Source organism: Oncorhynchus mykiss, chromosome 29 (genome assembly GCF_057628025.1).
Source record: "Oncorhynchus mykiss isolate SJ-2025 chromosome 29, ASM5762802v1, whole genome shotgun sequence".
NCBI lineage: Eukaryota > Metazoa > Chordata > Actinopteri > Salmoniformes > Salmonidae > Oncorhynchus > Oncorhynchus mykiss.
The window spans coordinates 15920274-15948134 of NC_143050.1; the positions used below are offsets into that span (position 1 = coordinate 15920274).

At 42.3% G+C, this 27861-nt stretch overlaps 2 protein-coding genes across 24 annotated transcripts; both read left to right on the forward strand.

Moving 5' to 3' along the window:
• The first annotated feature begins 20 nt into the window (after positions 1-20).
• On the forward strand, positions 21-3048 carry LOC110510069 (eukaryotic translation initiation factor 1A, X-chromosomal). Its single transcript, XM_021591383.3, has 7 exons — positions 21-156; positions 710-793; positions 1076-1179; positions 1450-1500; positions 1577-1658; positions 1904-1995; positions 2800-3048. The coding sequence occupies exons 1-7, from the start codon at positions 141-143 to the stop codon at positions 2803-2805; spliced, it is 435 nt and encodes a 144-aa protein (XP_021447058.1). The 5' UTR covers positions 21-140; the 3' UTR covers positions 2806-3048.
• Positions 3049-3980: 932 nt separating this feature from the next.
• LOC110510067 (MAP7 domain-containing protein 2) lies at positions 3981-27674 on the forward strand. Of its 23 annotated transcripts, none has more exons than XM_021591373.3 (18): positions 3981-4476; positions 7373-7480; positions 8157-8267; positions 8490-8567; positions 9286-9449; positions 11118-11217; positions 13694-13774; positions 20262-20383; positions 20511-20626; positions 20712-21172; positions 21290-21440; positions 21589-21769; positions 21914-22018; positions 22150-22209; positions 22551-22602; positions 25025-25586; positions 25945-26219; positions 26373-27674. In XM_021591373.3, exons 1-17 carry the CDS (start codon positions 4434-4436, stop codon positions 26201-26203), a joined length of 2754 nt encoding a protein of 917 aa, XP_021447048.3. In that variant the 5' UTR covers positions 3981-4433; the 3' UTR covers positions 26204-26219; positions 26373-27674. The 23 variants fall into 23 exon arrangements, with proteins under 23 accessions (XP_021447048.3, XP_036823158.2, XP_036823160.2 ...); XM_036967263.2 differs by having other exon boundaries at positions 25945-26207; XM_036967265.2 differs by having other exon boundaries at positions 22554-22602; positions 25945-26207.
• The last annotated feature ends 187 nt before the right edge of the window (positions 27675-27861 follow it).

Below are 27861 nucleotides of genomic sequence, written 5' to 3' on the forward strand. Positions count from 1 at the left end.
CCGAGAAAGCTAAGCTAACAAGCTTGCTAACTTTAAGTGTGTGACATCGTCACGGATTGGTATTTCATTCCATTTTTATAACACACAATTCGATACGGACAAAACAGGACTGATTTAACAAAGCCTGTTAGTTTGGGAATATGCCGAAGAATAAAGGTAAGTAGCAAACATGTTGCCTTTGGTTGTTAGCTAACGTTATTCCATGGAATGGTTTATGTTTATGCTAGCTAGCTAGCCACCCGGGCCCATGCTTAGCAACGTGACTGGAGGAAGGCACCGTATGGCATTTAACAAATATTTAAACGTGTGGAAACGTTGCTTAACCTTCATTACCACCAGTGTCATATTGTTTATATTATCGCAATTTGACTATTAATAATTTAGAAATTCGACTAGCGAACTATGAACTGCCTTTTGTCACATTATTTTGCGCAACTGAATAACGTTAGTACCAACTAGTGCGGTAGGCCAAAAATATCCCTGCCCTGTGCCTATCATCTTGAGCCTCAGCCCTGATTCTGTCACATTAACTAACTAACTAGCACAGGTAAAAGGGATTAATTAAAGTATATTTGTAGCTAGGCTACAGCCATTTGGTTGGCCTATTTATCCGTGTTTATTTGACTCATGTTGCCAATGACTGGTGGAATTGGAATGACAGTCACCCATTAGAAAAATGGGCATTCTAATACTCATCCTCTCATTACAGGTAAGGGAGGAAAGAATCGACGACGTGGTAAAAATGAGAATGAATCAGAAAAGAGAGAGCTGGTTTTCAAAGAGGATGGCCAAGGTGAGTGCAAGGTCCCCCTTCAACCTTATTTAGTCTGTAAATTTAGCAAATAGGTTCTGACATAATTTCAACCAATTGTCAACTGCTTTAACACTGACCATGCTAACAGTGTACACTGACCATGCTAACAGTGTAGCTACTAATCGAATACAGTTATGATCTAGATGTATTCAACATTTGTGTGCTCCCTGGTTACCAGTTCAGCACTTACATTTGAGTCACCTCGTGACCGCTATATGAATTGCCTAACTGCTTCATCTCTGTTCGTCTGTTCTAATCTAGAATATGCACAGGTCATTAAGATGTTGGGTAATGGACGACTGGAAGCTATGTGTTTTGATGGAGTCAAGCGACTTTGCCACATCCGAGGAAAACTACGGAAAAAGGTAATTCTGTACACAGTAGCCTATATAGCGTTAGTGCTACCAGTCACAAAATTTGGCAAATAGCTGCAGGCTGATATGTGAACTGTATAAATGCAATCCAATGACATCATCCTTTACGCGCTACTTCCGTAATGCTTTGGGTTGGAAATGACATGAGGGTTGACAGACTCTTCTACCTGGGCTGTATGTGTCCAGTTCTATGATGGAAGTATTACAGTTATTATACTCCACATTCTCCTTGCTGACATCTTGTTATTCTCTCTTGGGCAGGTTTGGATCAACAGTTCAGACATCATCCTGGTGGGACTTCGAGATTACCAGGTAATAATTATGAGAGACAAAAATCAGCTATGGTTTGTATTTTTTTAATGATAATACATTACATTCTTCCTTAAAGGACCAAAAAGCTGATGTTATCCTGAAGTACAATGCAGACGAGGCCAGGAGTTTGAAGGCCTATGGGGAGCTTCCTGAACATGGTAAGTATCTGGGACCTACCTGTTTTTCGACCACTGAATGCTCAGCTATGAAAAGCCAACTGACATTTACTTCTGAGGTGCTGACCTGTGATTATTATTTTACCCTGTTTGTCATTTATGAACATTTGATCATCTTGAAGACCGATCTGGCTTTAATGGCCATGTACTCTTATGATTATGGGCACATGTGCACTCTTTAAGGCAAACTAGTTCATTAACAGTGAGTGTATGTTCTAACTCCCTAGCTAAAATCAATGAGACCGACACGTTTGGACCTGGTGACGACGAGGACATTCAGTTTGATGACATTGGAGATGATGACGAGGACATTGATGATGTGAGTAGAAGGTTCCTCTTGCAAGTCACAAGGAAAGCTGTCAATGAGTAATAGGCTTGGGCGATATACCGCATACCAGGGTATTTCAAAATACGGTATGATTTTCTATACTGTTTTTGGGGGTTGAGGCGGGGGCACGTGCAACACCACTGCTTATAAGTTAAGTATAACTAGGAAATCTAAGATGCCATGAATTATATACAGCACAGGGCTCCAGGTATACATTTAGTCTACTAAGTGGCTAAATGTCAACATCAAGGTTCTTGGTTACAGCAGAGACATTCAATCCCTGCCTGGATTAAGATCCCTGTAACAATGTTCCATCTTGGCCATGTTCTGTTATAATCTCCACCCGGCACAGCCAGAAGAGGACTTATAGCCTGGTTCCTCTCTAGGTTTCTTCCTAGGTTTTGGCCTTTCTAGGGAGTTTTTCCTAGCCACCGTGCTTTTACACCTGCATTGCTTGCTGTTTGGGGTTTTAGGCTGGGTTTCTGTACAGCACTTTTATATATCAGCTGATGTAAGAAGGGCTATATAAATTGATTTGATTTGTTGCCTAAATTGTTTTGTGCGCCCCTTGTGTGCACTTCTGGTAATACTGTATACCCTGGTATGGCACAGAAACGGTATGGAATCTGAATACCCCCCCAACCCAAATGGATAACTGATGTAGTCAATCAACTGAAATCACATACAATTGAGTGAAATGCTTTTTCGCTCTGTGCATTTTGCTTGAACGTTTTGTCTTTGCTATTGGGTCAGGTAATACTACTTGGTAACATGCCTCTCTCCCCTTCCTCTCAGATCTGAATCAGGACTATTGTGTGCCACATCATTTACGCAGAGGAAAGTGGACATTTCTATAATCCTCAAGTCAGTTGAGACTGCTTAAGACCTGGAATCTGTCAACTGAGAACATCATCACACCTACTTCAGTTCACACTTCATATTTTTGTTATAGGTGTAATATATTTATATTTTATTCCATCTCATGCGGAATATAGGCTCAAATTACAGAACACCAGAATTTAAAATAAAAAAAACTGAAATAAATGTTTGGTCTGAAGATTTGTTGTCTAAAACAAAGTATCCTACCCTTTTTTAGAACATACTTTTGTTTTCTTGATATTGATGATCAATAAAGTAATTATTTTAAAATGTGTGCTAATTTGATATGCCTTTTTCAATCAAAAACCATCTTGGCTGGCAACAGAAATGTCACTTTGTAAAAATGGTGAAAGCAGGTAGAGGAACTCTGTCCTATTGGTAAACCTTTTATTTAGCATTTACAGTATTGGCACAACACTGGACCTAGTATGTAATAGTGCCTCATTTTTATACAGTATTCCACCTATCAATAACAATGCTGCATTTAAGCAAAGGAAACAGATACTTCGCCCAGATTTGTAACCAAATTAGGGGTGCTCAAAAAGATCTGTGCTAGGCCCACAGCATGATCACGGGTGAACTCAGGCAAGAATGGTCTCTTCGCATTTGTTTTATTTGCTATGGCTTGATGACACGCACAGAATTTGGCTGGCTTTGCTACAAAGTCAGACTGACAGTACCGGGCGAGGTTAATTTGAGTCTGGAGCCAGGCCGCCGCAGGGTACCCAGTCTTGCTCAGATGCTGCGCACCACTTAATCCACGCTCACGTCTCTGGGCAGAGGGGATCAGAGGCACATCCACTCAAAAGTTTTGACGCTGTCATTGTAATGTTTTTCACTAATAGCCTATTTGAAGAAAGCATATTAATAATACAATTAAGACATCAGTTATCTATTTCCAAATTCATATTGGGCTTTTTTAAGAAAGGTATTATTTCACCCCAAATATAGCCCAATGGAAAATAAAACGCACGAAACAACTGTCTGTCCCACTCCCATCATGTATCCAATTATTTGATGACAACGTATAATGCTATTAAATGCAATTCAATAATTCGATTTTAGCCTACTTCATGCATTTGCTTAGGCTACAGTTTGTCCCTCCATCAATGATGTAATGCGGACCCGGCTGGCGAGGCACTGACGCGCTGTCGAATATTCGCACATCATCTCTATCCAGCTCTACTCCCTGAACTGGAGCGCATAATTTTCTCCCCTCCTTCCCAACAGTTATCCAAGGATACCTAGCCACGAACACTTTTGACCTTCAAACTAGTCCACTAAACAGCAGCCTATTGCCTCATTCAGTAACCGCATTCACCCGAATATCCTACTGCTCTCCTGATCGCCTGTGCACCGTTCCGGGGGAGCGCACATATTGCAGGCAGTGGAAAACAGATACAATCTTCGATAGCGCAGCATATGTTCTCATGCGCCTGAAGGTAGAAGCTGGTGATGCGGTTTCCCTCGGCTTGATTTGGAGCCTTTTGCTGCGGGGTGTTTGACATTGCACCCATACATTTGAGGGTGATCCGCTAGTGACTACGACGATGGCGGAGAAGGCAGTCAATACAGCGTCCTGCGCCTTGACAGGTAAGCTAGGTAAAACGTTAACGGTCTATTGTTTACAATATCCAATGTTTCTCTCCACTGTAGCCTATTTTGTCAAGGGTTCTATAACATTGGCATAGGGCTACGCGCATAAATCACTGTATCCCCAAACTGCATTTCATTGTAGTCTTCAGTCATTCCTAATGTAGCCTATGCTAAATATCGTTGACTGTATTGAAGGTCAGTTGCCTAAACAATTAATTATTGTTACATCGAAAGGACAACTTGCACCTTTGTTGATTGCCAAATTGATTGTCTCTGTGCCAGAGGCGTCATGCCAATAGGGGGCACAGGGGCAGGTAACCAACCACCTGTTTAAAAATTGTATTCTAATTTTAGATGTTTTATTTTTATTTTTGGGTTGTTTCTCTGTAATGCTACTAGCCACCTAGTAATTTTATGAAGTTGGTGTTATTTAGCCCAGATAGGTTCCCAGTCTCCCAACCTCACAACTAGCTACTAATAAGCCATTTCAGGCGATCAATAAAGTTAGAGTAGCTAGTTTGTCTATCTACACTACATTACCAAAAGTATGTGGACACATGCTCGTCGAATATCTCATTCCAAAATCATGGGCATTATTATGGAGTTGGTCCCCCCTTTGATGCTATAACAGCCTCCACTCTTCTGGGAAGGCTTTCCACTACATGTTGGAACATTGCTGCGAGGACTTGCTTTCATTCAGCCACAAGAGCATTAGTGAGGTCGGGCACTGATGTTGGCTGATTAGGCCTGGCTCGCAGTCGGCGTTCCAATTCATCACAAAGGTGTTTGATAGGGTTGAGGTCAGGGCTCTGTGCAGGCCAGTCAAGTTCTTCCACACCGATCTCGAACAAACCATTTCTGTATGGACTTTGCTTTGTGCACGGGGGCATTGTCATGCTGAAACAGGAAAGGGCCTTCCCCAAACTGTTGCCACAAAGTTGGAAGCACATAATCGTCTAGAATGTCATTGTATGCTGTAGCATTAAGATTTATTTTCACTGGAACTAAGGGGCCTAAACCATCATTCCTCTTCCAACAAACTTTACAGTTGGCACTATGCATTCGGGCAGGTAGTGTTCTCCCGGCATCCACCAAACCAAGATTAGTCCGTCGGACTGCCAGTTGGTGAAGCATGATTCATCACTCCGGAGAATGTTTCCTCTGCTCCAGAGTCCAATGGTGGCGAGCTTTACATCCCTCCAACCGACTCTTGACATTGCACATGGGGATCGTAGGTTGTGCGCGGCTACTCGGCCATGGAAACCCATTGCATGAAGCCCCAGACGAACAGTTCTTGTGCTGATGTTGCTTCCAGAGGCAGTTTGGAACTCGATAGGGAGTGTTTACGCGCTTCAGTACTCGGCGGTCCCAATCTTTGAGCTTGTGTAGCCTATCACTTTGCGGTGTTGTTGTTGTTTCCACTTCACATTAACTAGCAGGGCAGAAATTTGACGAACTGACTTGTTGGAAAGATGGCATCCTATGACAGTGACACGTTGAAAGTCACAGTTCTTCACTAAGGCCAATCTACCAATGTTTGTCTATGGAGATTGCTTGGCTGTGTGCTCTATTTTATACACCGGTCAGCAGTGGGTGTGGCTGAAATAGCCGAATAGCTGTAGACTTTAGAAAATCAAGCAATTACTAAATTCACCGAATAAGACTCACATTCCTTTCAATCCTTTACCCAGACTCCCGAGTGGCTCTGTGGTCTTAGGCATTGCAGTGCTAGAGTTGTCACCACAGACCCAGGTGCGATCCCAGGCTGTATCACAACCGTCCGTGATTGGGAGTCCCATAGGGCGACGCACAAATGTACCAGCGTCATCCAGATTTGGCTGGGGGGGCTTTACAAGTAGGCCGCCATTGTAAATCAAGGTTGAATAAAATCAAATAAAACGATTTTTAGCAGAGATGCAGATAAGCATATTTAGTTTGAAAAAATAACCACAGACAGCTCAAAAGGTATGATTAGATATGCAGAAACATAAACATATATATTTTTTTACATTACAGGAAAAGGCTGTTTCAGCTGTTTGAAACCAACCTATGGACAGGGTGCATGACGCCACAAATTAAATTCTTGGGTCAATTTTAACCGTTGCCTAGATTTTGGTGTCCAAGGTAATTGTTTTCAGTTACTGGTACAAATGTCATCATCAAGGTATGATTTGTGCTCAAATAACCCAGTCAGATGTAACCTGATCTGTGTTAGCTAAGGAACGCTCAACTACGTTCTCCGAGGAGTTAAGCATTCCTTAGCTAGAGCTGAGTATGTCCAATCAAAAGTGCCCAGTAGCTTAGAATTTAGGGCTGATCAAAGGCACATCTGGTTTTGAGGCCTTATTTAGTTTTCATAGGGTAGACATGTATCTAAAAATCAAATCAAATCAGGGACTTGAAACATATGGTTTCTCACCAGAACACATACCATTTATCAATAGTTAAAGACATGTGACCTGGCCAGTGAAAAGGTATTCTTGTTAGTTGCCTACCTATAAGACCTGTCCTGGCAGACCCCGATTTAAGTTTATAGCCTATACTCTAAAAGCATGATATGGACAGTCTCAATCGAAGTGCTTTTTAATTTATAGGTTTACTTACACTGGGTCTGCGAAAACACCCCTCAGTATCTAGGCTAATTCCTAGTTTCCCAAAAGTCAGTTCTTTCATTATAGGCCGTGTACAACCCAATGTTGTGATTTGATAGGTTTCTCCTTGACTGGGAGCTGTATTAGATTTTGGTGAGTGATGCATAAGTAACAGGGACAGATTATGGCTGTTGTTTTTAATCTAGTACAGAATAAATCAATGGCCTGGCTGCTATTTGTCCTTGACTGACATACAATAGCTATTCAGACTTTTCGCTTGACTCATATGTTCCCTTCTCCAGCCGAAGGATTGACTCCACCGTCAGTTGCGGAGAAGAGACCCCAAAGCAACAGCCATGGCTCCCCAGCCCGTGTTGTACTTCATCCAGGGAGCCCAGCTGTGAAAAACAGTAAACTGCTCCAACTGATTGATGGCTTACACTCTTAACATTTAAAAATATTTATTGGGTGCTTATTGGGTACTTGTCTGAATTGAAAAGGTGCATTACAGAATGACTTTAATAATTATTGTATTTGGCCTTACTGCTACTATTAGCCCGTACAATCACATTGAATAACAGATTCACTACATGGAACAACAGATAGTCCCACCCAAAAATCTAAAGGACGTTTGTTTTGAAGTGTCTGTCTTATATCTGAGAGATATCAGGAAACAGTCAAATAAAAAATAAAAATGTATTGAAGTATTTTTGGCGTAAAACAGTCTCCATATATAGTATACTGTAATAATTTTTTTAACTGGTACCAGGGGACCTTCAGACGAGTCTTGTGAGTCCTGTGGGTGTCCTAGAGCAAAAGACCCTACATGTTGTATTAGTGTGTAGCCTACTGGCAGATTAACTGTACCGACTTCAGACGAGTCCCATGATGCTTGTGGGGGTCGTAGAGCATGACCACTCTGGTATGACCACTCTTTCCATAGAGTGGTCATAGTTTGTAGGTCAAACCGTTCGGACCCTGCAGAGATGACACATCCAGTGCATCCAATACTGTGGTTTAGTGCTATGTATAGCACTGCTTTCCTCTGCTGATAAACTGTGGGGACTGTTATCTCTCCCATATCAGACGAGGTGCTGAGCCCAGCATTGGTCATAGAGAAGAAGCCCCAGCTCAATGGGCTCCCCTCCCCTTTACGTCTGCCAGGCAACAACACTAACAATCATGCAGGTAAACAGTGTAAGTCACACTCTCACCCCCACTGTGGCTGTTAAGCTCCCCTACAGAATCTTTCCCTTTTTCTAGATATGAAAGCTGCTTAAGATCTTCAAGGGTCCTCTCTATAAGCACATCTCTCCCTCACTATCTATTTGAACGTCTCTCCTTGCTCTGTTTCTGTCTAGCTTGTCTGTTTCTCTTTTTTAATCCCATTTCATATCACTTTATATCTCATTCCCTCAGATGTGGAAGGGTATCTGAGGACAGATGACAGGATGCGTTTAGCCAAAGAGAGACGTGAGGAAAGAGATAAAGGTTTAGGTAAGTGATGTTCCTGTCAGTATTTAGACTGATGGAAATCATATCTTATTGAAGCCAATATTTGTATTATAGCAGATTAGCAGGAATGTTGTATAATTTATTATTGCGGGTTAAAATAAATGTTCTATAATTTATTATAGCAGATTAGCAGAAATGTTATATAATTTATTACAGCAGATTAGCAGAAATGTTATATAATTTATTACAGCAGATTAGGAGAAATGTTGTATAATTTATTATAGCAGATTAGCAGAAATGTTGTATAATTTATTATAGCAGATTAGCAGAAATGTTATATAATTTATTACAGCAGATTAGGAGAAATGTTGTATAATTTATTATAGCAGATTAGCAGAAATGTTCTATGATTTATTACAGCAGATTAGCAGAAATGTATAATTTATTACAGCAGATTAGCAGAAATGTTGTATAATTTATTACATCAGATTAGCAGAAATGTTGTATAATTTATTACAGCAGATTAGCAGAAATGTTGTATAATTTATTACAGCAGATTAGCAGAAATGTTGTATAATTTATTACATCAGATTAGCAGAAATGTTATATAATTTATTATAGCAGATTAGCAGAAGTGTTCTATAATTTTGCCCCATAAAACTTCCAGCCAGTAGTGAGGTTCAGGAACAAAGATTGTTGTTGGTTCTTAAAGTGGTGTTGGAGAGGGTGGTAATCTGGGTGTGTTGGTTGGTGTTTCCAGCGGTACGAGAGCAGGCGATCATGGAGAAGGAGCGGCGGGCTCAGCTGCAGTATGAGCGTACCGTGGAGGAGCGCTGGAGGAAGCTGGAGGAACAGAGACAGAAGGAGGAGCTCCGCAGAGCTGCTGTGGAGGAGAAGAGGAGACAGAGGCTGGAGGAGGAAAAGGTCAGACTCACCACTTAGCCACTACATCTTCCAGTGCATGATGTAGTTCCCTCTGTGCTCACACTTAGCTCTTTCAGCTACAGTTCAGTTTCAGTTCCATTTTTGCGTGTTTATTATTCAGTTTGTATGCTCTGTTTTTGTTTCTATGTGTGTGTGTGGCATGTGCAGCAATAGCCCCAACAGCCAGATGTTGAAATCCTTCAGTGGCAACGTTGTTTTGGGTTTTGGAGAGAGAGATAAGCAGGAACATAATGTATGCTCTTTAATTCACTCAAATCCTGTAGTTCATTAATCACAGTACTTAATGTCGTCTCCCAATCAAATATTGGGTAGACCTCTGCTCTGTTAGGTAATGGGGATTTTCACCCACCCCCTCTTGTCTATCCCACCCTGCATACCAGTCAACACTGGCTTCTGGGAAGCTGATGCCATTGGTATTGATCTCTATGTAAATCTCAGTGACCTCATCAGCCTAATCAATGAATGTCTCTGCCATTCAATTTGTTTAATCTGATCCTAATCCTGCTTTGTCATTGCTCTCAATTTGTCAATGCTTCCCAAAATATCTGCTCAGCCACAACGACATTGGCAGCTTTGTCTTTTTAAACCACGTCACACACTGCCACTTTCCAAAGACGGGTCCATTTATTTTAGGGATTTGTAGCCTACATTGATTCCACCGTTTAGCCTTCAAACCTAGCATAAACATGTATGTTATAGAGAATTAAGTAAGTCTAAGTGGAATGAAATAACATGAATTATAATTTTTGTCTGCTCTCTTGATATCTTCATAAAAGTGGTAATATTCATAAGATCATGCATTTTTGAGACGGATGATACAGCATTTACCTGGGCATCAATCTCACCCGGATCGATTGTGTGCGTGTGTGTGTTCCTATTGGATGGATTATATCCTCTGGATGATGTGATTTTAGACCAATAGAAAAACAGGAGGAGCCTGTTGTCGGATTTGCTTTTCTGTGTTACTAAGATTCTTCACTTTCTTTTCACCCTTTATTGAATCTTTGCAGTGTCATTCTCATTCAAATATTTGCTATTGTGCTGGCTTCATCTGTGTGTGTAGTTCATATTGCCGGTGCATGTCCATGTATTCTTCTGTGTTAGATAGGAAGAAATTAAAAGGAAGAGCAGGGATATATAGGAGGAAAAGATGGAACAATTGTAAATGGACAAATGTTGGCAATGGTTGATTCCCTACCATATGGCTTTGTCTCCTGCTCTGTGTACCATGGCAACACTGTGGGTGGGAAAGGGTTAACTAGCTTGGATGAAAGATGATTTACTGGGGAAAATCTGAGTAGAACAGGAGGCCAATAGAGAGAGGGGGGTATAGGATAAAGGAAGAAGGGAGCTAGTCTCCAAACTGTGTCAATACTGTTGCATGCTGGGAGATTGACTGTGTGAGTGTCTTTGTGTCATCATGTGTATGTGATTGGAGGGGTGGAGTCCCCAGGCAGCTGTGCTCTCTTTCTATCTGCCTTATGAGGTAAAGTGAGATTGTGCTGTGCTGTGAGACTGTACTGTGCTGTGTAAGAGGAGAGAGAGGTGGTGGTTATGGAGCGACCAGCCTGGTCCTCGTGGGAGGTCCAGGGGAGCAGCTCAGTGATAGAGTCCCTTGTCTTCCCGGTCCTGGAACGGAACAACCAGGAGCGACTGGACGCTCTGATGAAACGCTCCCTGGAACGCAGCCTGCAGCTAGAGCAAAGGCCCAAACGCTGGACATGGGGCGGAGCTGGAGGAGCACAGGGTGAGTCCACAACAGGGAGATGGAGAGGAGTACAATGAGGTGTGAATGATGAATCAGTGACTGGAAGGAGAAATGGTGAGAGGGAGGGAGGAACCACACTAAATGTTCTAGGCTAATTCGATTTGGCATGTCCCTTTGTGGCTTCTAAAGTTATAGGATACACATTTGGAGTTCTCCTCTCTACCAGATACAAGCACACAAGCAGTCAATCAGAAAAACTAGCACACAAGCAGTCCATCAGATAAACTAGCACACAAGCAGTCCATCAGATAAACTAGCACACAAGCAGTCCATCAGATTAACAAGCACACAAGCAGTCCATCAGATAAACTAGCACACAAGCAGTCCATCAGATAAACTAGCACACAAGCAGTCCATCAGATAAACTAGCACACAAGCAGTCCATCAGATAAACAAGCACACAAGCAGTCCATCAGATAAACTAGCACACAAGCAGTCCATCGGATTAACAAGCACACAAGCAGTCCATCAGATTAACAAGCACACAAGCAGTCCATCAGATAAACTAGCACACAAGCAGTCCATCGGATTAACAAGCACACAAGCAGTCCATCAGATTAACAAGCACACAAGCAGTCCATCAGATAAACTAGCACACAAGCAGTCCATCAGATAAACTAGCACACAAGCAGTCCATCGGATTAACAAGCACACAAGCAGTCCATCAGATTAACAAGCACACAAGCAGTCCATCAGATAAACTAGCACACAAGCAGTCCATCGGATTAACAAGCACACAAGCAGTCCATCAGATAAACTAGCACACAAGCAGTCCATCAGATAAACTAGCACACAAGCAGTCCATCAGATAAACTAGCACACAAGCAGTCCATCGGATTAACAAGCACACAAGCAGTCCATCAGATAAACTAGCACACAAGCAGTCCATCAGATAAACTAGCACACAAGCAGTCCATCGGATTAACAAGCACACAAGCAGTCCATCAGATAAACTAGCACACAAGCAGTCCATCAGATAAACTAGCACACAAGCAGTCCATCAGATAAACTAGCACACAAGCAGTCCATCGAATTAACAAGCACACAAGCAGTCCATCAGATAAACTAGCACACAAGCAGTCCATCGGATTAACAAGCACACAAGCAGTCCATCAGATAAACTAGCACACAAGCAGTCCATCAGATAAACTAGCACACAAGCAGTCCATCAGATAAACTAGCACACAAGCAGTCCATCAGATAAACTAGCACACAAGCAGTCCATCAGATAAACTAGCACACAAGCAGTCCATCAGATAAACTAGCACACAAGCAGTCCATCAGATAAACTAGCACACAAGCAGTCCATCAGATAAACTAGCACACAAGCAGTCCATCAGATAAACTAGCACACAAGCAGTCCATCAGATAAACTAGCACACAAGCAGTCCATCAGATAAACTAGCACACAAGCAGTCCATCGAATTAACAAGCACACAAGCAGTCCATCAGATAAACTAGCACACAAGCAGTCCATCGGATTAACAAGCACACAAGCAGTCCATCAGATAAACTAGCACACAAGCAGTCCATCAGATAAACTAGCACACAAGCAGTCCATCAGATAAACTAGCACACAAGCAGTCCATCAGATAAACTAGCACACAAGCAGTCCATCAGATAAACTAGCACACAAGCAGTCCATCAGATAAACTAGCACACAAGCAGTCCATCAGATAAACTAGCACACAAGCAGTCCATCAGATAAACTAGCACACAAGCAGTCCATCGGATTAACAAGCACACAAGCAGTCCATCGGATAAACTAGCACACAAGCAGTCCATCGGATAAACTAGCACACAAGCAGTCCATCAGATAAACGGGCACACGATAGGTGTTGTTCTGGAAGCTGCTGGTAGCTTATGACTCTCCTCCACCCTTCTAGACACAAGGTCAGACTGTGATGTCTCTGTGCCTGCCTGTCCCAGACCTGTTGTAAACCGTGGAAATAGTAATCAGTTCAGTCAACCCTGAGGGGAGCAAAGCAGACAGTTTTAGAATTGACAGCATACTTGCTGTTGGTTTACGGCATTATTGAGGGCTTCTGTCCTGAGTCAGGTATTGATGATTTCATTTCGATGGGGCACTGGGAGTTTGGTGTTCTTTATGGATTAAGATGGAGGACTGAGATACAGAAACATAATGTTCTAAATGTAGATGCTGATGTTTATTACACTGTTTTCTGAATGTGTTTGTACATGTGATTTGGATTGGGTCATAGAGGGATACATGTATATGGAGGATAAAGGTGTGTATGTGAGAGAGAGAGTATTTTTCCCTGGCCTGCTCATTGCCTCCAGCCTTGCTGCATGGGTTTACCTCCCCAGACAGTTGTCTACCGGAGCACCCTGCTGGGTGCACAGGTATATCAGGGGGTCATCAGGTAAAGCCATGAGTGGCAGCTCTGGCCATAACGCTGTGCTCTCTCTGCTCTGCTCCGCCCGCTGCCTATAGGTGACTGTGAGAATGCCCCTCTCCCCGCCTCCACCTTTCCCCATGAACTCGCCGCCCCCTTTCCTGCTGCCAGCGAATCCGGTAATGTTATGAACCCCTCCCGTTCGGTCCACCAATCCCCTGTCCCCCATCCTGCTCTCCACCCCAGAGTGACCACTGCTCTCATTGGCTGTTTGGTTTTAGGGAAATGTCATGCCGACTCAAAGGTTTTATGTATATTTCCCAGAATGCATGTGCAACAGCTAAATCAGAAAGTGTATCTGGAAGCATGAGGGTGTGTGGGAGGAGTTGTGTGCCTGGAACAATTACTAATGTACAAGTGCACATTGATGTTGTATAATTGCTGCTTTTATCAATATTTTTTTTACGTGTGTATGTGTGAGGGTATGTGTAGGTGTTTGTGCTCAGCTTTGCTATTTTGATATCTTAGTTGTCTTTTGGCACTTGCAAGTCAATCCGGGTCGAGCAAAAGAGACAGCAAGGGATAACAATAGAGATGTAGGGTTTAAGGATACACAGAGAAGAAAGTGAACAAGAGAGGCCACGGCACATGTACACCACTTCACTTCCTCCTTTTCATTGTTTGAAACCTCCTTGTCGCTCCTCATTGAAAGCATATGTCACTCAGTCACAACACTTTGGTTGAGGTTTGACATTCGTAAGGTTTCTTTCTGCATCCTAACAATCTGTAATATCACCCATTGAAATACTCAGTGTTATATATTTTGTATTTCAGAGAGCCCATCCTATCCCCACGAGTATTTGGAAAACATAACCCAAAAATAATGAAGCAACGAGCAGTATTTGCCATTCAACATGCACAGGGACAGGTAGTCCACCAGTTTTACATACAAGTACTACTAATACTCATTCTACTACTATCACCACTAGTATTACTACTACTACTACTACTACTACTATCATCACTAGTACTACTACTACGACTACTATCACCACTAGTACTACTACTATCACTACTACTACTACTATCACCACTACTACTAAGAATGCTACTACTACTTCTACAACTATCACCACTAGTATTACTACTACTACTACTATCATCACTAGTACTACTACTACTACTACTATCACCACTAGTACTACTACTATCACCACTACTACTACTATCATCACCACTAGTATTACTACTACTACTACTACTACTACTATCCCCACTAGTACTACTATTACATCACTAGAACTACTACTACTTCTATCACCACTACTACAACTACTACTACTACTAATCCTTCTACTACTATCACAACTAGTACTACTATTACATCACTAGAACTACTACTACTTCTATCACCACTACTACAACTACTACTACTACTAATCCTTCTACTACTATCACCACTAGTACTACTACTTCTACTACTATCACTACAACTACTAGTACTACTACTACTATCACCACTAGTACTACTACTACTTATATCACCACTACTAATATCACTACTACTACTACTACTACTACTACTATCACCATTACTACTACTACTAGTACTACTACTAGTACTAATCCTTCTACTATCACCACTAGTACTACTCCTTCTTCTACTATCACCCCTAGGACTACTACTACTACTACTAGTACTACTACTTCTCCTTCTACTACTATCAGCACCACTATTACTACTAGTACTACTACTACTTCTCATTCTACTACTATCAGAACCACTACTACTACTATTACTCCTTATAATACTATCACCACTACTACTAGTAGTACTAGTACTACTTCTCCTTCTACTACTATCAGCACCACTACTATTACTACTACTACTACTACTACTACTACTACTACTACTCCTTCTACTACTATCACCACTACTACTACTATCACCACTAGTACTACTACTATCACCACTACTACTACTATCACCAAAACTCTGACTGCTACTACTACTTCTACAACTATCACCACTAGTATTACTACTACTACTACTATCATCACTAGTACTACTATTATCACCACTAGTACTATCACCACTACTACTACTACTACTACTACTATCACCACTAGTACTACTTATTCTGCTACTATCACCACTACTACTATTACTACTACTTCTCCTTCCACTACTATCAGCACCACTACTACTACTACTACTCTTTCTACTACTATCACCACTACTACTACTAGTACTACTACTACTTCTCCTTCAACTACTATCAGCACCACTACTACTACTACTACTACTCCTTCTACTACTATCACCACTAGTACTACTACTATCACCACTACTACTATGACTGCTAATACAACTATCGCCACTAGTAATACTACTACTACTACTACTCCTTCTACTACTATCACCACTACTACTACTACTATCCCCACTAGTTCTACTATTATCACCACTAATACTACTACTACTTCTATCACCACTACTACTATCACTACTATCACCACTAGTACTACTACTAATCATTCTACTACTATCACCACTAGTACTACTTCTTCTACTACTATCACTACAACTACTAGTACTACTGCTACTATCACCACTAGTACTACTACTACTGCTATCACAACTAGTACTACTACTACTTCTATCACCACTACTACTACCACCACTACTACTACTACTAGTACTACTACTAATAATAATCATTCTACTACTATCACCACTAGTACTACTTCTTCTACTATTATCACTAATATTACTAGTACTACTACTACTTCTATCACCACTACTACTATCACTACTACTACCACCACTACTACTAGTACTACTACTACTACTACTAATCCTTCTACTATCACCACTAGTTCTACTACTATCACCACTACTACTACTACTACTACTACCACTACTTCTCCTTCTACTACTATCAGCAGCACTACTACTACTACTACTACTACTACTACTCCTTCTACTACTATCACCACTACTACTACTACTACTACTACTAGTACTACTACTACTTCTCCTTCTACTACTATCACCACTACTACTACTAGTACTACTACTACTACTATCACCACTAGTACTACTACTACTTTTATCACCACTACAACTTTCACTACTACTACTACTACTACTACTATCACTACTACTATTAGTACTACTACTACTACTAATCCTTCTTCTATCACCACTAGTACTACTCCCTCTACTACTATCACCACTACTACTACTACTACCGTTAGTACTACTACTACTTCTCCTTCTACTGCTATCAGCTCCACTACTACTACTACTACTACTACTACTCCTTCTACTACTATCACCACTACTACTACTAGTACTACTACTACTTCTCCTTCTACTACTATCAGCACCACTGCTACTACTACTACTACTACTACTACTCCTATCACCACTACTACTTCTAGTATTACTACTACTTCTCCTTCTACTACTATCAGCACCACTACTACTACTACTACTCCTTCTACTACTCTCACCACTACTACTTCTAGTACTACTATTGCTTCTCCTTCTACTACTATCAGCACCACTACTACTACTACTCCTTCTACTACTATCACCACTACTAGTACTACTACTACTTCTCCTTCTACAACTATCACCACTACAACTACTAGTACTACTACTATCACCACTACTACTACAACTATTACTACTACTACTATCACCACTACTACTACTAATCATTCTACTATCACCACTAGTACTACTCCTTCTACTGCTATCACCACTAGTACTACTCCATCTACTACTATCACCACTAGTACTACTACTACTACTACTATTACAACTGTCACTATCACCACTAGTACTACTACTACTACAACTGCTTATTTCACCACTAGTACTACTACTACTACTACTACGTCTTTCACCACTAGTACTACTTCTATCACCAATCATACTACTCCATCTACTACTATTACCACTAGTACGACTGCTATCACCACTATTACTACTATTACCTCTACTACTACTGCTTCTTTCACCACCATTACTGCTACAATTACTGCTACTATCACCACTAGGTACTACTACTATCACCACTACTACTACTCATTCTACTACTATCACCACTACTACTACTCCTTCTACTACTATCACAACTACTACTACTCCTTCTACTACTATCACCACTAGTACTACCACTATCACCACTATTACTACTATTACTGCTACTGCGGCTGCTATCACCACTACTAGTACTAGTACTATTATCACTTCTACTACTACTATCAATGCTACTACTACTAACCTAAACACTATGACTTTGGCAACTGCTACTCTCACCCTCACTGCTAATAGCTACTTCTGTCAGCGTCATCACAAATGACAATGAGACATTTTTGAGGCAGACCCATACATCTTTTTCATTGTCCGGGTGTACAGTACTCACTAGTCTAGAACAAGCATTCTTAGCCCCATTCTCCTTCTGCTTCGAGCACCTTCATTTCTCCGTCTCATGTCCCTCATGGCATTTTGTTTTGTTCGTCATCCTCATCTCCGTCCCCTCCTGCCAACTCCTCCATTGACGCCTGACCCCTCCATCAGCCCAGCGCTGTCACATGAACTCTGTGGAGAGCCTGATGGTCCACCGCCTTCTTACCCACACTCACTCCTCTATGACCCAGTGCCACAGTGCAGAAGACCTCCATCTGCCCTGCCACCGATGCACAGGTAGCAGCTAGACAAAGCATTTGGACCGACAAGTTTTTGCACATAGGCAGTAAGTGTTTCCAGGCAGGTACAGTGCCTTGCGAAAGTATTAGGCCCCCTTGAACTTTGCGACCTTTTGCCACATTTCAGGCTTCAAACATAAAGATATAAAACTGTATTTTTTTTGTGAAGAATCAACAACAAGTGGGACACAATCATGAAGTGGAACGACATTTATTGGATATTTCAAACTTTAAAAAAAAATCAAAAACTGAAAAATTGGGCGTGCAAAATTATTCAGCCCCCTTAAGTTAATACTTTGTAGCGCCACCTTTTGCTGCGATTACAGCTGTAAGTCGCTTGGGGTATGTCTCTCAGTTTTGCACATTGAGAGACTGAAATTTTTTCCCATTCCTCCTTGCAAAACAGCTCGAGCTCAGTGAGGTTGGATGGAGAGCATTTGTGAACAGCAGTTTTCAGTTCTTTCCACAGATTCTCGATTGGATTCAGGTCTGGACTTTGACTTGGCCATTCTAACACCTGGATATGTTTATTTTTGAACCATTCCATTGTAGATTTTGCTTTATGTTTTGGATCATTGTCTTGTTGGAAGACAAATCTCCTTCCCAGTCTCAGGTCTTTTGCAGAAAGAATGGTCCCGTATTTGGCTCCATCCATCTTCCCATCAATTTTAACCATCTTCCCTGTCCCTGCTGAAGAAACGCAGGCCCAAACCATGATGCTGCCACCACCATGTTTGACAGTGGGGATGGTGTGTTCAGCTGTGTTGCTTTTATGAGCTGAAAGTTTAGAGGGACGGCCAGGTCTTGGTAGATTTGCAGTGGTCTGATACTCCTTCCATTTCAATATTATCGCTTGCACAGTGCTCCTTGGGATGTTTAAAGCTTGGGAAATCTTTTTGTATCCAAATCCGGCTTTAAACTTCTTCACAACAGTATCTCGGCCCTGCCTGGTGTGTTCCTTGTTCTTCATGATGCTCTCTGCGCTTTTAACGGACCTCTGAGACTATCACAGTGCAGGTGCATTTATACCCAATTTTTCAGTTTTTGATTTGTTAAAAAAGTTTGAAATATCCAATAAATGTCGTTCCACTTCATGATTGTGTCCCACTTGTTGTTGATTTTTCACAAAAAAATAGTTTTATATCTTGATGTTTGAAGCCTGAAATGTGTCAAAAGGTCGCAAAGTTCAAGGGGGCCGAATACTTTCGCAAGGCACTGTAACACACCAGTGACATCATGCAGCATTAGTGATGTAGAAACTAGGGACTGCATGGCAGCATTTCTACTTCTGCCGATAGACATGACATTTTATCTACTTTATTTATGTCTAGGTCTGGCTTTTTTGAATGTATGTGTATGAGGGTATAGATGTGTTTAAATGTGTGTATTCAGTATGTTTGTAACAGCTGTCTACTGTGTTTCTGTGTATGTTTTGGAGTGACAAGGAGAAAACCTACACGCTAAGATGCTTCACAAAAGTGTTGCTTAACATTGCATGCCTTACATAATGTACAGTGATGTAGTGGTAAACAAAATAGGTGGATAAACACAGTACTTTCAATGAATTTTTCTGTAACGCTCGTGTGAAATAAAAAAGGTGAGTAAACGGTGTTTACCCTCCACTTCACCACTGTAAATATGGCAGTAGTAATGTGTGTGGGTGTTTTTATTTTATTTTCTAAATGCCAATTTATATAGTATTTGGGGGGATTCTGCAAACATCACTCTAACTTGCGACATATGACCATGCGAAAAGACAAAATAATTTGTATGATTCATTACAAAAATGGATAGTATAGTTAGTTTCCTCCATACCTATACTGTGGATATTGATCGGAAAATATGGAATTACCATCATTGTATCTCCTCTGACCACAATACATCTTAACTTGATAATTATTTTATCCTTTGACCTCTCAGTGTCTGATGTCTGTCGTTGTGCAGCTCCCTGCAGCCCCCACAGGTCACCCTATCGGGGCTCGCCAAGCCGTGCTAATCGACGGAGGCTCCAGGGCTCTCCAGAGGAGTCAGCAGGGGGGTCTATCTCCACCCCTCAAACCCCCAAGGTCAGACTTGTTTACCTACCCACTTGGTTGTGGAATAGACAGAAACCAGTTGAGAGTTGGCAGGGCCATGTTGGCAGGATTACACACACATGCACACACACTGACATTCTCTCTGGTGTGTTTTCAGAAGGAGAGGTTGCGCAGAGAGAGAAGGACTGGCTCCCCGGCGACAGGCTCCCCTGTGAGAAGAGCAGAATACCCAGCCATGTTCACCAGACGCTCAGCCTCCCCCGCCACCCCCAAGTAAGACTCGCTGTCCTGCTGCTGAATCCATGTGGTCGGTCCTAGTTACTGTGACAGAGGGTGATGATGTCTTTCTTGTTGCTAGGTTGTTGCCTAAGAGCTGTACCCAGTCTCCCTGCACTGTGCGCCAGTACCACTCTTCTCCCATCAGGCACAGACCCACCACCCCGGTTACCGACAGCAACAAGAAGGAGGACGGACAAGTTGAAGAAGCCAAAGGGCACAACAACATCAGTGACAGAAATGTCTCCAAGCCAGAGACCCCTGTGAAAAAGATGTCTGATATTCAGAGCCCTGAGAAGTCTTCTCAAGCCGACACCGCTGAAAAAAAACTGTCTAACACTGAGACCCCAGAAAAGAGATTCCCAAAAACTGAGACCCCCAGTAAGAACTTAAAAGGTGAGATTTCTGAAAAGAAGGACAACCCTGATAAGAAGAGTCCTATGGCTGAGACTGCTGATAGGAAAGCCTCCAAAATAGACACTCCAGACAAGAAGATGCCAAAGTCCGCCTGCAGCGACCTGAATACAGATAACAACAGCACAGGTGAAACTCTTTACCAATCGTTTTGTGTATATCAATATTTAAGTACATCTATCAGTGCATTGTCAAAAGGGCACGACTTTCAATGCACACACATTTGTGCCTTTATCTTTGTGACAGAGCCATCGTCAGTGACGCCAACAGGAAAAGGAATTGCTGGGACGACAAGCGCAGAGGAAGCATCTAGACTGCTAGCGGAGCGTAGGCGTCTGGCCAGGGTGCAGAAGGAGCTGGAGGAGAAACAACGTTGTGAGCAGGAGGAGGATGAGCGGTAAGGAGACTGTGTCTCTCAGTGGTTAGTGTCACCATGCGTCTCTTTGTTTGTCAGTACATGCCGGACAGATGGTGTGTCTGCGTGTCTGTGAATGTGACTGATGGCATATACTGCAAGTCATCATATCTGTCTCTGTGTCACTCAGTCTGAAGGCGGAGCAGCTGAGGAGGAGACAGGCAGAGGAGCGAGCACGGCAGGAGGAGGCGGCTCGACGGGCTGAGGAGGAGAGGAGCAGACAGGAGGACCTCCGTAGGACGTGGGAGGAAGAGGAGAAACTGCAGAAAGAGGGCCAGGATAAGGAGCTACAGGTCAAGATGGACAGAGAGGTGGGGGGGGGGTCACTATGTTGTGACTGTCTGTATGGTGATATGCAGAATGTCTACTCTGGTGCATGTTTAACATGAGTTGTTTGCACAGCACACAGTACTGTTTCACTTCCAAGCATAAATCCTCTATCTTCATCAATACAGAAGGAGGAGGCCGAGTTACAGGCACAGAAGGATGCGGAGCGTCAGCGTCAGGAGAGAGAGATACTCAAGCTACAACAAGAAGAGGAGAGACATCTGCGGAAGAAGGTTTTTATGACTCAGAACTCAATGCTTATTACTGAATAAATCAGCCTCTCTGAAACCCAGTCTGCACCGCTCAATACACGTCATCAAAGTCTGGACCAGTCCTTAATCAAATGTTGATGCAATCCCCACAGAGAATTGAGGAGATAATGAAGAGAACCAGGAAGAGTGATGAGAACCAGGCTGAGATGAAGGTACTGTAGATGTGCCTGCTGTTCACATAGCTCTGCACCGCTTCAAGGAAAGGGACCTGCTGACTGTTGTATTATCCATGTGATGTTGTGGGATCTTGTAAGGTATTGCATACTAACATAGTATGTGCTTTGGAGCTTGTACCCCCCCCCCCCCCCCCCCAAGAGCTTTTGTTTTTATATCTATGTTGTGATCATTATCAGGATTAAATTGTATCATTGTTGATACATTGGTTTATGCGTCCTGATTACTACAGGTCTTAATCACACAGTATTGTACATCATTTTGTTCTTATTTGCTGTGGAATAATAAATGTTGCCTCCATCTTTGTTCCATATTGAAGCAGAATGAGGAAGGGCAGGTGGATACTCTGCCTCAGCCTGTCTCACCACCAGGTAGGTGATCCATTCCACTCACCCACTGATACTCTGAGCAGGAAAGACCCCCTATGAATATATCAATGCTTACTAAAGCATGTTGTATAGGAGTCCCACCCAGTGGCAGCAGAAAGTAGTCTGGGCATGGTGGGTGAGAGACCCCAGTACTTTTCCATCAACATAGGAGACTCCTGCATGGCTGTAATTTAGCAGTGTTTTTCCAATACCTGTCCTCGGGAGAGGATTGGATTCGCTCTGCATCCTAGATTATGTTCAAGGTCTTTGGCTATTTATAACTCTTCTGTTCCTGCCAAAATGCAGCTCTCAGCATGTAACTTCATCCGTACTATTTTTCACTAGAAAGGTTGAACATCAAATCAAATGTTATTTGTCACATGCGCCGAATACAACAGGTGAAATAACCTTACAGTGAAATGCTTACTTACGAGCCCTTAACCAACGATGCAGTTTTAAGAAAATACAACAACAACAAAGTTTTTTTTAAAGTAGGAGATAAGAAAAACAAATAATTAAAGAGCAGCAGTAAATAACAATAGCGGGCTATATACAGGGTGTACCGGTACAGAGTCAATGTGTCAATGTGTGGGGGCACGGTGTCGAGGTAATTGAGATAATTATGTACATGCAGGTAGGGTTGTTAAAGTGGCTATGCATAGATAATAACAGAGAGTAGCAGCAGCGTGGGGAGGGGTGCAAATAGTCTGAGTAGCCATTTGATTAGCTGTTCAGGAGTCTTATCGTTTGGGGGTAGAAGCTGTTTAGAAGCCTCTGGGACCTTGACTTGGCGCTCCGGTGCTGCTTGCCGTGCGGTAGCAGAGAGAACAGTCTATGACTAGGGTGGCTGGAGTCTGTCGTGGAAATTTCCTCTATTTACCAAATCATGAGAGCAAACCACACACAAGTCAGAGTTAGTTATCAAAGTCCATCTTTTATTATATGAGCTCTATCACAACCCTGTGACTCTCAGATCAATTCAGTGTCTATCAATGAATTCTCTGAGAGTCCCTTCCACATTGCAACTGAGATCCTTTAATAGCAAAAAACACACATAGCCAGACAGCATAGACATAATTTATTGCTCAGCTTTGTCTCCCAAACTATGCTCTTTTCTCAAACTCAGAACCATAAACCAATCCTCCATATCAACAGGCATATATCAAATCCATCCTATCTTGACAAGATCAGAGAGACACACTGACTGGCACACAGACATTGTGGAGCCAAGAGATACACGCTTGACCTCTCCCCTCTCTCCGGCCCAAGCAACTTAGTCTTGACATAGAACAGATACTGCAACCCCGCCACAGTATTATACAAACACATTCTGATGAGAAGTAACTTACAAACATATGATGAATATAAAACATCTTCCCTATGTTACCAACCAATTCTGATTATTCCCCAACAAGTCTTTGACCAATTTTAGGGCCTTGGTATAGGGCCGCCTGGTATAGAGGTCCTGGTTGGCAGGAAGCTTGGCCCCGGTGATGTACTGGGCCGTACACACTACCCTCCTGAAGGGGAATAGGTTTTGTCGTGCCCTCTTCACGACTGTCTTTGTGTGCTTAGACCATGTTAGTTTATTGTTGATGTGGACGCCAAGGAACTTAAAGCTTTCAACCTGCTCCACTACATCCCCATCGATGAGAATGGGGGCGTGCTCGGTCCTCCTTTTCCTGTAGTCCAGAATCAACTCCTTTGTCTTGATGTTGAGGGAGAGGTTGTTGTCCTTGCACCACATGGGGGCGGCAGGGTAGCCTAGTGGTTAGAGCGTTGGGCAAATTCAAACCCCCGAGCTGACAAGGTACAAATCTGTCGTTTTGCCCCTGAACAGGCAGTTAACCCACTGTTCCTAGGCCGTCATTGTAAATAAGAATTTGTTCTTAACTGACTTGCCTAGTTAAATAAAGGTAAAATAAATAAAAAATGTAAAAAAAACATGGTCAGGTCTCTCATCGTTGTCGGTGATCAACTGTTGAGTCATCAGCAAACTTAATGATGATGTTGGAGTTGTGCCTGGCCGTGCAGTCATGAGTGAACAGGGAGTACAGGAGGGAACTGAGCACGCACCCCTCCCTCCTGTGGCGGATGTGTTGTTACCTAATACATACAGTATTTAGAAAATGTAATGAAATTGAAGAGAAAGACCAATCTGCATTTCTTGTTCTATTTGATTAGCTGATGTAGAACAGAGGGCAGTAGCAAATCTGCCTGTCTACTTGATCTTGGAAACCCCTCTGGCTCACAAAGCATGTATGATATGTTTCAAGGGGTAATTTAACAAATTCTGACATGATTCTAGGGGAGGCATGGGATTTGTGTATATTTAGCATATTTTTAAGCTGTCCTTGGTCAGGTCTTGTGGTGCTCTTTCTCGGGGAATAGTCCTGTGCAATGTGATAATTTTTGTTCTCTACAGGGGAAATGCAAATTAACTCAAAGTTGAAGATTGAAACTAATGCTCAGGTGAATGTGCAAGAAAACCCAAAGGTTGAGTCTCAGGTTAATGGACAGGTCACTGTCCATGTCAACAAGCAGGACAGTGCCCTGGTGAAGGGTCAAGCCACCTACCAGGTAACCCCACTGAAGACTGATCTGCAAAAGGGACAGGACGCTAAACAAATAAATAAACAACAGACAGCCCAAGTGAATGGACAGGGTGGAGCCCAGGTTCTCAAGCAAGAGAGTGTCTTTGTAAAGGGACGGGTCGCTTCCAAAGTGAACCAGCAAGAGAGTGTACAGGTGAAGAAACCGGAGGAAACCCAGGTGAGCAGCCAAGCCACTGCTCAGCTCAAAATCCAGGAGTGTACCCAAGTAAATGTGAAGTTGACCACACAGACAATCGCACAAGAGGTGCAGCCCAAGAAACCGTCCATGGCGTCCCTACCGGTGGGCCGACCCCCACCTCCACTCATCAACCTGGAGCCTCTGGTTGTGAAAAGCAGCGGGGTGTATGACGAGGTGCAGTCCATGGAGGTCAGGTAAGCCATCAGAGCAAGGCCATGTCTATCTACAGGAATACATGATGATGTACGTATAACTGATTCAAACAATAAATGCAACTGTATGAACATTTGCATATGTATTGCCCACCATACCAGCTACCTATGTGTGTTACCCTCAGGGCGTATTTTGTATCAACAGAATCCTATTCCGAGCTTTTCCACAGCACTTCGTCATACCCTGAGGAATATTGATAATGAAAATGGCTTCACATTTATTATTCACCTCATATCCGCCCTCGTTTACTCAAGGGCAGCATGCTCCATAGTAGTATACCATCGAGGGAATAACCATTATGACATTCACAAATTTGCTCCATCCCTTGTCCTCTCTCAGCCCAGTTTCCAAGGAGGAGCTCGTCTCCATCCCAGAGTACTCCCCAGTCAATGAGGTCCAGCACATTGGCATGAGTAATGCCCGAGCCCTGGAAGATCTGCTGGACCTGACGGGCCATGTGGCCTACCCCAAACTCTCCCCCATGGGAAGCCTAGGAGACTGCAACAAGAACCTGATCGAGGGGCTCTGCAGCCCCGGTGCCGACTCCAAGCTCATCCAATCTCATCCTCCACCCTCACACAAGTTCAACATCCAGTAGTCCGGTACATAAAATTGTATGTGAAGATGAGAATGTGAATCTGTGAGAATGTTCACAGGTGCATGTTTACACACTTTAAATCACAAACGCAAGTTGTCACATACAGTAGCTCGCCCACACTAGCTTCTCTCAAACACACAGAATCTTATGATGACCTTTTTCTTTTCAGAGCTCTGGACTGGCAAGCCATGATGGAGAGAGCAGGGGGAAAGCATCTATGTTGTCTGGTGTTATTGAGGATGGAAATCTGGCACCTCTTGAGATGAGAGAGAAAGCACTCTGAATGTAGTTTTTGATCCTCCTTGTTGGTCTCCAACCTTGAATGTCCATTAACCTTCAACCTCCTACAATACATCTGTCTTTATAGCCTTGGACCACGGAGCATAAGTGACAATAATATTCATAGATTTACTGTACTTCTCAGATAATACCTTGATGATAGTCATAGCTATCTGTGTCATGTCATGTACTGCATAGAGCTGTTGTTAGTGTCTGAAACGTGTGTGTGTGTGCGTGCGTGCGTGCGTGCGTGCTTGCGTGAGAGAGACTGTCTCAATGAAACAAAGTGCCCATGAAGCAAGACCCCACACCCATGTAGAGAATCATATCAGTAATTTGCCTTTGCTACTGCAGTATTGTTCCTCTAATGACAGAAGTATTGTTCCTTTAATGATTGAAAGATTAATATTGGTATGTATCCACCCACTGTAGTTTAGTATGTACTGATCTTTCAATTAGATTGTTCCACTGAAAAGTCCACCGTTTTCTGTCTGTGGATGCCTCAGGCTAGCTTGTATCTCCCTGGACATAATTCACTCCCAAGAGACTCAAGCTTGTTGTCATAATGTATGTGTCCAACCTGCTGTGCGATTGGGATTGTAGCATGTGTGCCATAATACTTGAACCCAGGTCAAACAGTAGGCAACTCAAAAGTCAAAATAAAGAAGCTGTACAGAAACATTCCTCAGTATAATCCAGATTGTCACCAACCCATGCATTGCAGGTTTTGTTCTCTCTTTCCTCCTCGATCAACAAAGTATGGAGCTGTGCCTGATCCTTCAAAAGTCTGAAGCCAGTAAGCTGGTATCATTTGAATGTTAAATGGCTTGTAAGATGGAATCCAGTTGGCTGTGTTGTCAAAATTAAGTACTTTTGGTGTGTATTTGCACAGATGTAAGTGGACAGTCACTGGTTCCACTATGACTGTATTGTGTTTTGAGAAATAATGCACCAGAAGAAGGCAAGATTTTTTACTTGAAGTCTAAGCAACCAGGGATGTAGAAAATCAGTTTTAAAGAGAAAATCAGTTTTAAAGAGAAAATGAACAGTTCAAACCTACTGTGTCTGTCGTATCTCTAACTAAAGCAGCATTGCAATGAATTTAAAAAATGTGACTATTGTAGACATTGTGCATGGGTCATTAGCATGAGATGATAAATATCAGTACTATTAATAAACCTTAAAACAATAATGTATTGTTGTATCTGAATGCCTACAGTAGGTCACAAAGCCACTTAAAAATCTAATAATTGATATCTGATAAAAATCTGAATATGAAATGTCAAAAACAAGACTAGCCAGTGTGTGCCCAGTGGGTAAATACCAATGTCTTAATGTTTTCATGTCCTGTACAATCATTTGATAATAACTAATGATGT